We start from the raw sequence: 14,733 nt of genomic DNA on the forward strand, positions 1-14,733 counted from the left end.
TGGAATAATGAAGAAAATCCTTATTTGCAGTCATTTGGACAGGGGTTGATTCTTTAAGACCAATTTTAAACTACTGCAAAACTACCAATTGTGAACATAAATTATTATAAATATGTATTAATGAGTATAAAACTATACTTCAAGTTGTTTGTGATGTTTGGAAAATGTTTAAATGCCATTTAAAGCTTCAGTATATTTTCAAAATCTGTATTAGCATTTGGAGATTATGTCATTTTATTGAGGCCATCATGTAATCCTGTAATTCAACCGTTAACGACACACTTAAAACTCTGTTACTCAGAAAAAATTAAACATATTTGTAAAAAAAAAAGTGCTTTCTTTTTCACCAGAGGTGTCGGCTATTTTTAAGTCAGGGATGTCCGTCAGCTACACCTTCAAAGAGCCATACGAGTTAATCAGGAACAGCAGCGCCCTGCCGTCCTCCATCTATTCTGACATGACGCTAAGAGGAGAGAACGTCTCCCTGAGCTTCAGGACGAACCAGAGTCCGGCTCTGCTGCTCTACGTCAGCTCCTACTACAGAGAGTACCTGGCCCTGCTCATCAACAAGCACGGTGAGGAGGACACTAGGCTTTTATTTTGAAGGAGTTTGTTTCTTTGGTTGGTTTCAAACCTAAGGTGAAGTGGCTCATTTTGATTTAATTCTTCTTCCCTTTTTTTGGCCTCCTCCCCTCTCTTTTTTGTTTTCCTGATAGCTTTTATTTACTTTAATACTTTTTAACCAACTTTTGTTCTAAAAGTTTCTCCTTTCCTCTTTATCTACAAGTTTTGTGCTCATCCCTCCTCCTCCTTTCTTCACCTTATTTACAATTTTCTCACATCCTTTTTTTTCTCATTCTTACCTTTAATTACTCCCTTTTGCCTTGCTTCATTCTCTCTGTTCTGCTTTCATGGTCGCTGCCCTCCTTTTTATCTACAGTTTTCAAACCTCAGATTATGAATTTCCTTCCTTGCCTTCCTCCCTCAACTTCTCGCAATTGCTTTCCTCTCCCCACGTCTCCTCCCAGCCTCTCATCCTACCTCTCCTCCCCTCTTCATCTCATCCTCTCTCCCGTCCCTGTCATCTTCTCGTGTTATCGACCTCTCCTTTGCCCTCCCGCTCTCCTTCGCCCTCCCGCTCTCCTTCCTGCTCGTCCTTTGCTCTGCAGCTTTAGCAGATCTATCAGGATCTGTCAGATCCTTCCTCTCTCTGGCTTCACCCCGTCAGCCTCGGCTGCCTTTTAATCTGTCCAGCTGGGCCAACTATTATGTTTTGTTTCTGGCTGAAAAAAAAAAAGTGTTCACTGGTTTTACCAGCGCGCCCTGATGAGTGATGCTGCGGGAATAAAAGTGTCTGGTGGGCTGTTAGTGGGTGGCAGGTCAGCGTGCTGCTGAAAAAGCAGCAGAAAACACACTGTAATATATATATATATATATATATATATATATATATATATATATATATATGTTGTGGGTTTGGATTTTAAGAGTAGTAGGAGGCACTTTAAATCAAAATGAAATTTTCAGCATTCAGGAGTCTAATAAAACTGGCACTTTGATGCTAGATTAGCTGTGAATGGATTTTTTCTGGTGTTAATGACTCAAAACTGATGGACAGCAGAGTATTAAGGTTTCGTGCTGACTGTGGAGTTGTCAGTTAAAAGTTCTTAAACTGAAGTGTCCAATTAAATCCCTGAGAGCTTCCACTTGTTCCCCCTGAGATGGCTAATTTCTTTTTCCCCTTGACTGCAGTTACACCTCCTCAGCCCAAACAAAACCTTTTCACTTAACGCCTCTTCCCAAGAATAAATTTGTTATCAGCGCGGCAGCAGGTATCTGGAGGTCCTTCCACAGTAATTCCCCCACATATTTTGTAACTCTGTAGAAAAACAGTTAATGAGTTGTAATCGGGAACTGTTGATACATGATTTATTATTTTTTATTTACAGTAATAGAGCGCATGCTGTGAAAAAACTACTTTTAGCTGAACACTCTGAATACATCACAGAGCTTTTGTTACGTCTGCACTTAATGGTCTTGAATATTTGGAGAATTTATTATATTTAATTAGATTAGTTCTGTTATTGATAGGGAATTAGCTCTTATCCTCTTCATATAAAAATCTCAATTAATAGAGCAACCGCTTATTTAAAATATTCAGATTTATCTTTGAAGGATTAAAAATGGGTTTATCCTTTTGGCCATGATTATTATGCCTGGCAAGGCCATTTACAGGGGAGGAAAACTTTACCTAGAAAGTTGCATGTCTGAAATGATGGTGATGTTTTAAGATGAAATCTTTCCTTTTGAGAGTGTAGCTCTGAATGTAATGTTTTCATTTCTGTGACACCTGAAATGCGACCCTATGGTTTTATATCTGTTGTGCGTGTCGGTGTCTGTGCGTGTTGTCTGTGTGAAGACGAGCTGGAGGTGCGGTACAAGCTGGACAGCAGCAGGGAAGCAGAAGTGTTGAGGAGCAGAATTAGGAGCCTGGCCAACGGACAACTACACACTGTTACCGTCAGGAGACTGACGGACTCTGTGTCTGTGCAGGTAAAAAAACACAGTACAGCAATTATTTATACACTGTTAATACATTTATAATTTATATACCTCATTCAGTTAAAGGCATTAAGCCTTTTTGACCACTACATGGGGAATAAACACTCAGAAAAATGCGTCAGTTCACCGAACTGTTGTGGCTAATGTGTTAGCAAACAATTATGTAGACTAAAGTAACACGAGAATCACGTTGGAGTCTATACTCTCCTTTCGGCGTTGGTTTGGTCTCCATCAACTCAACAAAGTATCTGGCTTTTTAGCTGCGGTTCACCATGTTCCACTTACTTCACCAGCTACCCGCTAACTTTGTCTGTCCGCTGTTTGGTGCCGGGCAGGAACCTTAAGCTGGGCTTGTCTAAGCCGATTTGCCAGAAGCACCCACCCACAGTGCTTGTGGGTGAATTTACGAGAGCCAGGGGAGTCAACCATACATTACAGGTGCTGCAAAGCCAAAACAACAACAAGTTAAAAGAAACGAGAGCTCTGGATTCAGGGGATTCAGCACTACAGGCATCTGTTTCACATTACATGAAGCCGGTTCCTTCAAGTATGACACCAAACGTATAACTCAATGCAGATTTAAAGACAAGAAATGCGGAATCTTCATTACATAACCTCTCCTGGATGGACTACAGAGACGGTTCTGCTTGATGATTTTTTTTTTTTTTTGGATAAGAGATGTATTCTGTTAGCATGAGAATGTGTCTGACCCCTTGTCAACACAGGAACAGTTTTGGCCATGTGTAGCTTGCGTCTGTCTGACTGAATCAATACGCTTCGATTTTACTCAGTACATCAGCCGACACCAGGCACGTAAAGGCCTGAAACCTCTTTGGTAACACTTTAATATAACGTTCCCTATTTGGCATCTCTGAGCAGTATGCTAACGTTTGATAGACGGTTTACAACACACCATCATGTACCTGTTAGCAGACATTTTTAAATGTTAATTAATCCACACTATTTGAGATGATAACTTCTCCTATGAAAAAATACTTTGTATCACAACTGTGTTTTCCTAAATTGTCATTAATTATCTGTTTATACAGCGGCCTCCACTTTGTGGGTGTCCACAGGAGGAACTATAGTTGTTCACAAATATATTAATAAAAGTTTACAACTACATTATAGTGTGTTGTAAACCCTGTATTGAATGTTTATATACCTGGTATAAATGCTAAATCTTTTTGGGCTTCACGTCTGTTTTATTCCAACTTTCAGGCGAAGGTCTGTGCATTGCACTGTATGCTGGCCTGCCTGACAGCTGCTGCTTTTGTGTTTTGCTCTCTACTTTCACCACGCAGCCAGTGTAGACGAGGTGTAAAGCTGTCCTAACATGAACATTTTTTTTTTTTCCACGTATTGCGATATTCCCCTATATGGTGCAGCCTTAGTCAGCACTTCGCTCTCAGTTCAGCCACCGGCAGCTGCTGTCCTAGATGCAGCCACAGCAGGGCACCAGGGACAAACTACACACTAAAACAGCTCCGGATGAAATATGAAGCCTCTTAATCGTATCTGAATCTCTTATCATCTTGTTAACAACAGCCTCCGATGATATATGAGGTTAACTTCATCTAACCAGGAGCCAGTCACCTGAATGTCTGTTTAATTATCAACACAGGGAGATGAATAACAAGGTGACCTCATCCTGCATGGGTGCAACCTCCTGATTCACTGTGTTGTGAGGCTCCGTTGAAATATGAGGTGCATCTTATCGTTTTCCATTATACCAAACCATTTTATCTGTAGCGGCGTGCTGTGATGGCATAAGATGACAGTTTGCTCTGGAGAAAGATGTCTCAACAAATATTTCCGATAGATTTACATAAAACTGGATGTGTCCCCATAATAATAATTATAATAATAATAATAATAATAATAATTCCTAATGTTTCTGGAGCACATTTATACCCCCATAGGTTGAACCCACAGGTTGAACTCTTCCCATCTTGGACTCCTTCATGAGCTCTTCTGTTTTTTTGTTTTGGGGGATATTAACTTAGGAAATCATTCACTTCTTTCAGGTTAATCAGAATGCCAGAGAGGACTTCAACCTGACATCGGATGGAGAATTTAACGCCATCAAGTCTCTGGTGTTGGGCAGCGTGCACGGTAAGTGAGGAGGCAGTACAGTAAACGCAGAGACAAGGCTTTTTTAGTTAGAGAGCGATGAGACTTAAACTCATTTGAATAATAGCCCTGAGATGTTTGACCTCATTTGACACTCATCTTAGGAAAGGTTAAAGAAATAAATGTAGCTTCAGCTGTTTGCGCCAAGACTGAGATATTATGCAAATTATCTGAAGAAGAAGTGTGAGGTGAAATATAAGAACTACTTTAACATGAAGATGCATCCACCCACATAAATTAGCATTCGCTCATATTTGTATTTCAGTTACTAAGAGTTCAGGGCTCAGGGATTAGGAGTCCAAACAGGACAGTCCAGGATGACAACCACACTCGTGTGTGTGAATTTTCTGGGTCTGTGCATATTTGAACTGTAAATGTCTCCTCTGAGATCTCAATAAGACAACCTAAACTTAGCAAATGTTATTGTAGCTGGCATTTCGTAGGTACCACATTCTCCAGTGAGGATTTATTAAACCCTATAATAACATTATAGTCATATTTTTTTATTGAAAAAAAAATCCAGCAATTCTTCATGAGTGAAAATCTGATAAACCAGTAACACAAAATACTAATTTGAATCCTGGATGCAAATCTGATAGAAAAAATACTCATTTTCTCCCCCAACTTTGTGCATATTTTACTTCAACTATGCAGGACCAGTGGCTGTTTCAAGTTAGCTGTCAGAACAAATCTAGAAGGACTTGAGGCATAATTGATGAGTTGTCGTGATATCATATGTATCATACATCATATATCATATATAAGTCCTGGACAGGGACTTGTAACAGTCGGGGTGAGACGGTAATTTGCTCTGTCATGACTTATACCTGTTCGCTCTCTGAGCGGCCCCATCAGACACGGACTGGGATATAAGCTGTTAATAACATGAGGGGCTGAGAGGCCGCAGGCTGTACTCACGGCTCTCTGAAAAGACAGAGTCACAGTAACACGCTGTCCATTTAGAAGGAAACACACTGGCTTTCAACAGTAAAACTCGAGTCAGGTATATATACAAAATATATCTGTTAGTGGGGATTTCTTTTTTTCAAGTGGCCCTTTACGATAATATTTTAACACATGTTCAGTGTAAGAAGACGTGCACAAGTGTATGTTGGTCATGTGGTATACTACATTAAGATTTATTCATTCATTTATTTATTTTTTCAAAAGATTTCAGGAGATTTTGACTCAGTTCCACACCTGCATGCATTTTCATTTATACATTTCCTGGGATTTCTACTCTGCTAAGGCTGGAAAAATGTAATTACTTGCATTTTTGTCTGTAGAAATTGTCCAAATCTTCTTTTTTTTGAGTACAAAATTGTCATTGGCAGTTTAATTTCCAAATTTTGGCCTTTGGTTTGGGCCTTTAAACACCCATATATGTGAAAATCTAATTTTAGAAGTTCAAAACAGCACTTTTATATACAAATTTTATGTTAATACAATATCTATGGGTCAGGCAGGAACACCACACATTTTTTGGTGTAACTAATACAAATTCTCTCAATATCTTTTGTCTTTTTGGATGTAAATCCTCAGTGAGTAACTCAGTTTAGTGTAGCACAGTGTGTTTTAACCCCGTCACGTCAGCATGCGACCGGTCCTCCCTTCTGTCAAACCAGAAGGGGCAGAGAGTCGGATCAGGATCCGAAAAGCAGCAGGAAAGTGGATTTTCTGTCGTTCCCTGCCAACCCTATCATCCATCAGCCTAACTAATGAACCAGGAAGGAATACAGAGAGACAGGGAGGGGGAGAGAGGTGATGGAGTGGGGAGCGTATCAGCTGAGAGGAGCCTACAGGCTGCAGTAATGTTTCCCGCTGCTCTCCTCAACGTGCAGATGTGTCCCGGTAAAGCCACAGTCGTCTGAACAGACACCGATGCAGCTGGTTACAGCGGTAATGTTGGCTTTCACAGCTGCTGTTTACACTGCTGTGAAGGAGTGGAGGTGAATGATGAAGGGATTTAAGTCAATCAAATGAACAGATTGAGGGCGAGAGAACGCATCGGTCTTGTGCAGTCATAGATGGGGACTGGAGGCTGAATCACTGCCAGTCTTTCTACTGGAACGAGGGAGGGTGAGGTTATGTGTGTGTACCAATCATTAGAATCAATGCACTGCCACTACTGTCCTAGTCTGATAACAGGATAATGTGCAGCAGAATCAATGAACCTGTCAGTGTATGACATGATTTGTTTGGCCAAATCATCCTACTGGTTGAGTGCAGCTTCTAAATGAAAGGTTAAAGGGTAAGTTGCTCAGAAAATTCAGTTCAGCTCAGAAAATGATGCAGGTCACTGCACTTGTGCATTTTGAAAAGTTATTCGCCATCTTGCCAAGACAAAGATGAGAAGATCAATACCACTCTCGTGTCTGTCAAGTAAATATGACGCAAGTGCCAGCAGCCAGTTAGCGTAGCTTAGCATAAAGACTGGAAACAAGGGGAAACAGCTAGCCCGGCCAAGAAATAGTCCAACAAATAACCCCCATAAAACCATGATGTGTCATTTTTACACTTTGCTTTTTGTACAGATTCAACAAACAAGATATGACATGAGCGTTAGAGGCGCTAGTAGGAAGATTTGTTACTTTGGACATAGCCAGGCTAGTTTTTATGCTAAGCTAAGATAACCAGCTGTTGGCTGTAGCTTCATATTTAGTGTACACATACCAAAGTGGTATCAATCTTCTCATCTAACTCTTGGCAAGAGGGTAAATAAGCAAATTTCCCGAAACGTCCAATTGTTCCTCTCAGAAACTGTAACTTCATTCTATGATTATTGACAACTGAAAATAGCGTCCTTTTCAAGTATATTATTCCCTCTTCTAACGCAGTTTTGTTTTGCTTTTGAGAACCCACAGCAAAAAAAGTGTTTCAAAAAAGTCAGAATATCTTATTTTAGGGTGATAAAACCATATGTTGTCTTCCTGTCTCCTCTTGTTTGCACTAGACCATTTTACTTGTTTAAAGGTAAGACATTCAATATGTTTTACAGCGATAGAGGTGACAAGAGAGAAGTCTGAAAAGTGTATGACATGGTTGTCACAAGAGAAAAATATCTGGCTTTGCTTATTTTAAGAATCAGACCAATTTTTAAACTATACAGGACAAAAAAACAAAAAACAAAACACACTACGAAGTTCTTTTTTATACTGTTGATTTGGTCAAAACCTCCCTCTCATTTTTCTCACTTCAGATTCTGATGAGTTGGATCCAGACCTGGCCAGGTTGGCATCTCTGGGTTTTACCGGCTGTCTGTCGGTGGTCCACTTCAACTCCATCAGGCCTCTGAAAGCTGCTCTGCTCCACCCGGACACCAGCCCCGTCGTCGTCACCGGACCTTTAGTCCAGTCCAACTGTGGCTCCTCGGCTTCAGCCAATCCCCACGCAGCGGAGAACACACACCACCTGTCAGGTAAGAAGGTGGGGGGCGTGGGGGGAGTTGAGCTTTGTCAGTTAAGACCCCTTAAGCTTAATTTGGCCATGGCTGTAAAGTTGTTTGATTAAAAAAAAAAAGGCACCTTTTTGCACGCCCAAAATGCACTGGAAAGAATTGCAACACAGCCAGCATAAGAAAAGCAAAAGGATACTCAAAAGATGTTTTTGTCCTCTCATTTTAAATGTCACTGCTCTTCTCTTTGCTTCTCTTTGTTTCTGACACTTTTTAAATTATGTTTAAGTAATTGTTTAATAGCAGGTCGGCTAAAAGGCTAAGAAAAAAAAAAAAACTGAAATTAAATGTTGAACTGTCACCCTTAAAATAATGTGCATAGACATCAGTGAGCGTATGCCATATCCTCTTTTCCCCTTCTGTTTCTGTGTGTATCAGTTCTTAGTGGGAGCTGCTTTTTCAGACTGTATAATGGGCTCATTAAGTATGTACACCTTGTTGAGGACACTCCTGACAATGTGCTTGATGAGATAATTAATTTGGACCACGGAGGGGAGTTTCCAGTGGCATTTCTTTCCTCTAGTGCTGTTCTCATCCGTCTTCATGTTACTGTAATAGAGTTCTTGTGGGGAGCTGCTGCTATATTCCCTGTCTGCTCTGAATGAAGATACTGTAATCGTGTCTCTAAATTTCTCCTCTTGTCTCTGACCTGTTTATTTTTTATTTATTCTCTCTCGTTTTCTTCTCCTTTTTCCTGTATCATGTAATAATTCCTATTTTTCTGTCTTTCTCCACAACATCTCTTCTAATTCTTTGAGCCCTTTGGTTTTTCGTTCATGCCTCTGTCTATTCCCCCATTTTCCTCTTCTGTCTTCCTTTTTTCTTTTCTCCTACCTTTCTCTGTCTCTGCTGTAGACCAGTCTGGTTCTGTGGGCTCAGGTCAACCTTTAGTCAATGCCATCCGGACTGACTCGGCTCTGATTGGAGGTACTGAACTGTTTCAGCATCTTTCACCATACTGGATCCTGTGTCATCTTGTTTCAAAAGCACATTAAATTTTTTGCTCTTCTGCCCGGTCAGATTGATTCAGAGAGTGGATTGAATGGTTCCTACAGTTTAAGTGCGTAGATAGAAAAAAAAAGTGAGAGTAAAAAGGCATTTAAAACTGTCCATTAAATCTCTGTGACTTTGTGTCTCAGTGCAAAAAAGCGCAGCTGAACTAATTAAACCGCTGCTGAAATTACTTGCTGATGGAGAAACTTTCACACTGTTATCTTCAAATGCGTGGCAATTTGAAAAACCAAAGTAATATAGTGCGAAATTAATTTCGGCTATATTCTGGAATTCCAATTAGACGAAACTTTCTCTGGATAATGAAATGTGCAGAACAGAGGCAAAGAGCCCCAAATGTGTGAAACTCTGCTCACTGTGCGTTAAAGTTAGATTACTAGAACAACCAGACTGCAGGATGGAAGAATTGCCGTACCCCGGAGGAGGAAGAGAGGTGCAGAAATCGTGTAGTTTCAGAAAAACTCACACATCAAAACACAAACACACATCAAATTGAGCTACAGCGTGAGCTACAATATGGACTCACGCTCTCAGTCTGTTTGTAGAACCACATTGGTATTTTTCCAGTTTTCAATACTTCAATACTTAACATTAATGACATTTTTCCAAAAAGGCTGTGTTGTTTTGGTATTTTTGTGGATTTCTTTCCTCAACTACTGCGATGCATTTGGTCTGCATTCCTTTCACTTAAATATGAAAACCAACTTACTTATTTTTAAATTGCTTAAGTTAGGCAAACAACCGCAAAAAACAACATGTTTGACTGTCTTATTGACGAAGGTAAATAACTGTTGCGTATGAATGTTCAGAAGGATTTGAAAAGCTGGCAATGCATTACCACAAAACCATCATGTAATCTGACAAAAAAAGCAAAAGCAGAAAAGCAGGCAACGAGATCGATTTTAAGTCCCAGCAAACTGATCGTTATACGGTACTGAAATTTCAACAAAATATGTGATTTCTCCAGAAGATAGTGGAATTAAAACGTGTAAACGAAAAGTTCTAAAATAATAAGCTAAACACTGGAACGTGGTTCTCCATGAACGCTATGTGATCTAAAAAGCATAAATTAGCATGTTTCATTGATTGTATGTGCAACAGTTCTTTTAACTGATGTTTTTAGATATTTATCTAAAATTTAGTGATAACCTAAATGCACTTTACTGTGGGTGAAAACATAATTAGCCTAGGCCAATGCTAGCGCAAAAACTTCAAGCAGGAGAAAATAGTTAGCTTAGCCAAAGGAGTAAAAAATAAGTCTTCCCACATCTCCAACATGATCTTCTGTACATGTGGTGTCTTGTTAGCTAGCAAGTGACCCACAGTACATCCAAGAGTCAAGCTGGGTTTGGGCTAAGACTTAGCAGCAGCTAAGCAGCTTTTCCAGCTGCTTCCGGTCAAGACGTAGCTTTACAGCCTAAGTTAACTGCTTGTTAAATCATTGTTAAATGTCTTGTTCTGTGTCTCCGCATGTTCAGTGCACATGACACAGTACTTTGTGAAAATATGACAACTTTTTAGTTTTTGGGAAGCACTTTATATGGACCTGGTCTACCCTCTGGACGAGAACAGATCACAGATACGCAGTCAGTTGCCAGTTGATTATTTACACCTAGCTAAAACTGATGCAGGCGAAATACAACAGTCCTGCAATAAATCCAGCCTTCATGAAGGTTATAGTTTTCACTTTGTGTTGAAACCGTTCTAGAGTGTTGATATAACTGTATGATCATTTTGGAGGAGGTAGTTTGTGATGCTGTTGAAGTGTATTGCATTAGGTGTGTCTATTATTATTGCCCAACCCATTTCTATCAATAAATGTAGGCTAGAAAACAGAAACACCTCTCTGAACAAAAAATGTCTGAATATGCCAGAGTAAATGTCCTCTACCTTTGCAGGTGTGATAGCGGTGGTGATCTTTGTGATTGTGGCTGGCCTGGCGATAACGGCCAGATTCCTCTACCGGAGAAAGGAGACGTATCGGAATCAGGATGTGAAGGGAGTCAAGCGGGAGGAGAGCCCAGATTTTCCTTTCAGCAACCAGACTGACTCCCAGAACGTCTCCTGTGAAAACCGAAAGGAGTACTTCATTTAACTGGAGGCCCTGATGACCTGATGAACTAGTGACTCCAGAAGAGCTGAATTGAGGGCAAGCGGACTTGATTGTAGATACTTGAGGACGTTTCACCTCTTATCCAAGAGGCTTTTACAGTTCTGTGAGAACTCAGAACTGAAGCCTTTTGGATGAGAGATGAAATATCTTCGAGTATCTACAATCAAGTCCGCTTGCCCTCCATTCAGCTCTTCTCGGGAAAACCACGACCTGGATGACTGAGAAAATTCACAGACACCCGATGAACTGGTGGGTTTTGTTTTTTTTTGGGGGGGGGGGCACTGAGAGTGCACACGTGGGTGAGTCCTGCCACGCCTCAGGACTTTTCACTGCACTCAGAGCCACTTGAGACTTCACTGGCAGAAATGGCTGTACAAAACCTTGCAAGCAAAAAAAAAAAAAAAAAAAAAAAAGGAGAGAACAATGCTTATAGTTTTGTGTTTTACTGTATAGTGTGTATATACTGATACAAACAGGCAACAGACTTTGGACTAATGAAGTGTTGAAATTTCAGAAACTGTAAATATCAAAAAGCGTAAATGTTGGAGTAATGTCTACAACAATCTCAAGATAATGTCACTCTGTCATATTGAAAAGTTAGAAACACACCGAAGGGGAACTTATTTTGTTTCATGGTTTGATTTTGAGCATACAAACCATTTTATTTCTTCATTCCAGCGAATCGGGGAGCTTGGAATCACGACTGGAGCCATTTGGCTGATACAGCTTTCTGTGAGGATGATGAATGGACGTTTACTTAATTGGAAGTGGAAATGTGCGACCCTTAATTAGGCCCCCAGGAAGAGTACTTCAGTAAGAGCTGGCGTTTGGTGGTTTGCTTGTGTGTGACGCCTTTTAGTCATGGGCAGTGCTTTGGAGGAATAACAGTGTGCCCCCCTTGGAGGCTGTAGAGCCTTTAGAAACCTACTTAAGGGAGACCTGCGTGCGCGTGTTCACTTGGAAAATTTGCAAGCATTGTCGGAGTCCCTGCAGCCGGGACACGTCCACCCAAACAGCAGGATGTTTTTTGTGGATGACTGTCTCCATTCAGCACATGAATTTCACATTTTCATGAGTGATTTTCTTCCAGCTACATTGTACCACAGGATTTTGGTGTTAACAAGTGGCATCTTCAAAAGTCAATACAGCCTTTCTCACTGCAGTCATGCACATCGCCATGAGCACGTTGTACATTTCTACTGTACTAGCAGCTACTGGTTGAGAGACTTTACGCAGTAGGGATTGATTTTCCACTTCATTTCCATTTTTATCCTTTTTTTTTTCTTTCCCTTTTCTGCAGTTCAGTCTTTTCTCTCGTCACTTCTTTTCAATCGTGACACGATAGCACACCAGAAGCAGGGAGCAAAAATACATCCGTGAACTTTTTGAGTTGCCTATAGTTTGCAAGCTTTTCAGAAACAGGTCTTTCACTCTAGTATAAAACTTTTCTCCTCCCTGCTGCGTGCCGCCTGCTAGGAGCCTCCCAGCTCTCTAAATTTCTCTGAGCAGTAGAGCTTTTACCACTGACAGCAGCACGGGCTCTGTGACGCTGTGGCTGTCTGTCACCCTGTTCACTGGGTGCAGAGACAGTTAATGTGTTTTTTGAAATGCTAATCTGCTGCGGTCCGACAGGTCGATTGTGACTCGATAGAAAGCGGCGAGATGATCAGAATGAGACAGGGAGACAATCCGGGGACAGGGTGTCAAGCAGACACTGGATGTAATGACAACGCATTCTGACACTAATGCTGAAAATGAAGCAAATCCGTCCATGTGTTGAATCAGATCATGTGTAAAGAGGGCTGCTGATAGAGGGAAGCCGAGAAGCAGAAAGAGGACCGACAGCAGCTGTTTACCAAACACACATCACCATCTCTCTGCGAGACCCCAAAGCACAGATGGGATTTTAATGACAGTAGTTGCTAAAGCTGAATTATTCAGCACTCACGTTTGTGTTTTCTTTTTTTCCCACCTCACAACAGCTGAGGCCACACATTGTTGTGTTTCCCACGTCCTTGATCCCAGAGACTTCATTCTTTGAAGAAGCATCAGGGACTGTCCTCCATCCTGCAGAAGAACTGACTCCAGTGCAGCACGTGATCGCTGAGAGGAACTGAACTGGTAACCTTGACGTTCACCTAGTCTTGCACGCTGAGCACATCTGGAGGACACTGCATATAAATACAGCGCCAAAAAAAAAAAAAAAAAAAAAAACTTATAAAGATCCAGACAGAATTTTTCAGACATCGTCCACCGAGAATGCATTATAACGTTAGCAGCAAGTCACTGATGTACACAGTGATGTCTGCAAGCCAGCAAGGAAACAGATGTTTTGACCTTAAATCTGAACAACTTTTTTTTTTTTTTTTTTGTCAAACCACTTTCAGTCAAAAGAACATGAATATTACAACAGTTTACAACAGAACCTGCTTTGTTCGCCCCTGTAGTCTGGACATTTTGGTGAATTTTGCATTTAAAGGATAATGGCCAAGTCACACCACAAAACCAAAATTGATTTACAAATCTTTTTGAAATGTTTGGGTCTAGAGGCTCAGTGAGGTAGGGACTACTCACAGGGCTTGTTGGTAAACTACTGTCGTTCATGAGCTAAATGCCAGCATGCTAGCCAACCGGGTCATGCTAGCACTAGTCAGTCACAAGAAGTTTCACAGCTTCTTGCTATTTTTTTTTTTGTGTTCTGTACTGCTTCCTCCCCCTGGCATTTTGTTCTCAGGACTGTATATCATGTAATTCAGTAAAGAGTCATTGAAAGGAGGGGAAAAAAAGCTAATAAACTTTCTAATTACTTGCTAACTGTCAGCTAGCAAACTCATTAGCTTGCTTGCTAATGGGACAGTAAGTTCGAGCAGTTTATTCAAAAGATGTATTTGTAATATCCTGTCTCGCAACTGTCTGCAAACTGTTCCTCTTTTTTGGAGCGGCGTCCAATCTGACAGAGGAGTTTAAATCAATCTCAAGGGTGCTAATAAGGTACGACAGCTTCCCCCATTTTTTTCAGAACAGTCAAGGCGGCACATTTACTGGTTCACGACTCAAATTTGTGAGTACGAGTTCATCAGTGTGAAAAATTTGCACTATCAGCACTCCTGTGACCGAAATCAACTAGCCCTGGCAGTTTTTATTGGTATTAATTGACACAAACTTTGGCCGTTTTAAAAGCTGGTGTGACCACTAGGCCTTAAAGCTGATGATATTCTGCAATCTGCTTTTTGTCATCAAATGCCATAAAAAAGACTAAAAACAAACAATAAATTGCTCCCACTAACAGTATTGTCTGTGTGGCCAAAGCCTGATAGAGCTCATTCCTCTGTGCCGTTGAGCTCCATCGTTGTCCAAAAACACGTCAGTCAGCCACACTGTTGCACTGGGTGACACACAAACACACACTGTAGTTTATTTTGAGTCAATCGCACATACACCGCCCGGCTGCCTGAAATAT

The 14,733-nt window shown here is 40.8% G+C and overlaps 1 protein-coding gene across 1 annotated transcript in view; it reads left to right on the top strand.

Moving 5' to 3' along the window:
• Positions 1-11,255, top strand: part of LOC120798997 (contactin-associated protein-like 4) — a 106,508-nt gene extending 95,253 nt beyond the window's left edge. Inside the window, exons 24-29 of the mRNA XM_040143796.1 lie at positions 351-575; positions 2,420-2,553; positions 4,590-4,677; positions 7,895-8,113; positions 9,005-9,076; positions 11,059-11,255. Coding sequence (XP_039999730.1) covers positions 351-575; positions 2,420-2,553; positions 4,590-4,677; positions 7,895-8,113; positions 9,005-9,076; positions 11,059-11,255 — 935 coding nt within the window. The remainder of the gene's footprint in view (positions 1-350; positions 576-2,419; positions 2,554-4,589; positions 4,678-7,894; positions 8,114-9,004; positions 9,077-11,058) is intronic.
• The last annotated feature ends 3,478 nt before the right edge of the window (positions 11,256-14,733 follow it).

Source organism: Xiphias gladius, chromosome 14 (assembly GCF_016859285.1).
Source record: "Xiphias gladius isolate SHS-SW01 ecotype Sanya breed wild chromosome 14, ASM1685928v1, whole genome shotgun sequence".
Classification (NCBI taxonomy): Eukaryota; Metazoa; Chordata; class Actinopteri; order Istiophoriformes; family Xiphiidae; genus Xiphias; species Xiphias gladius.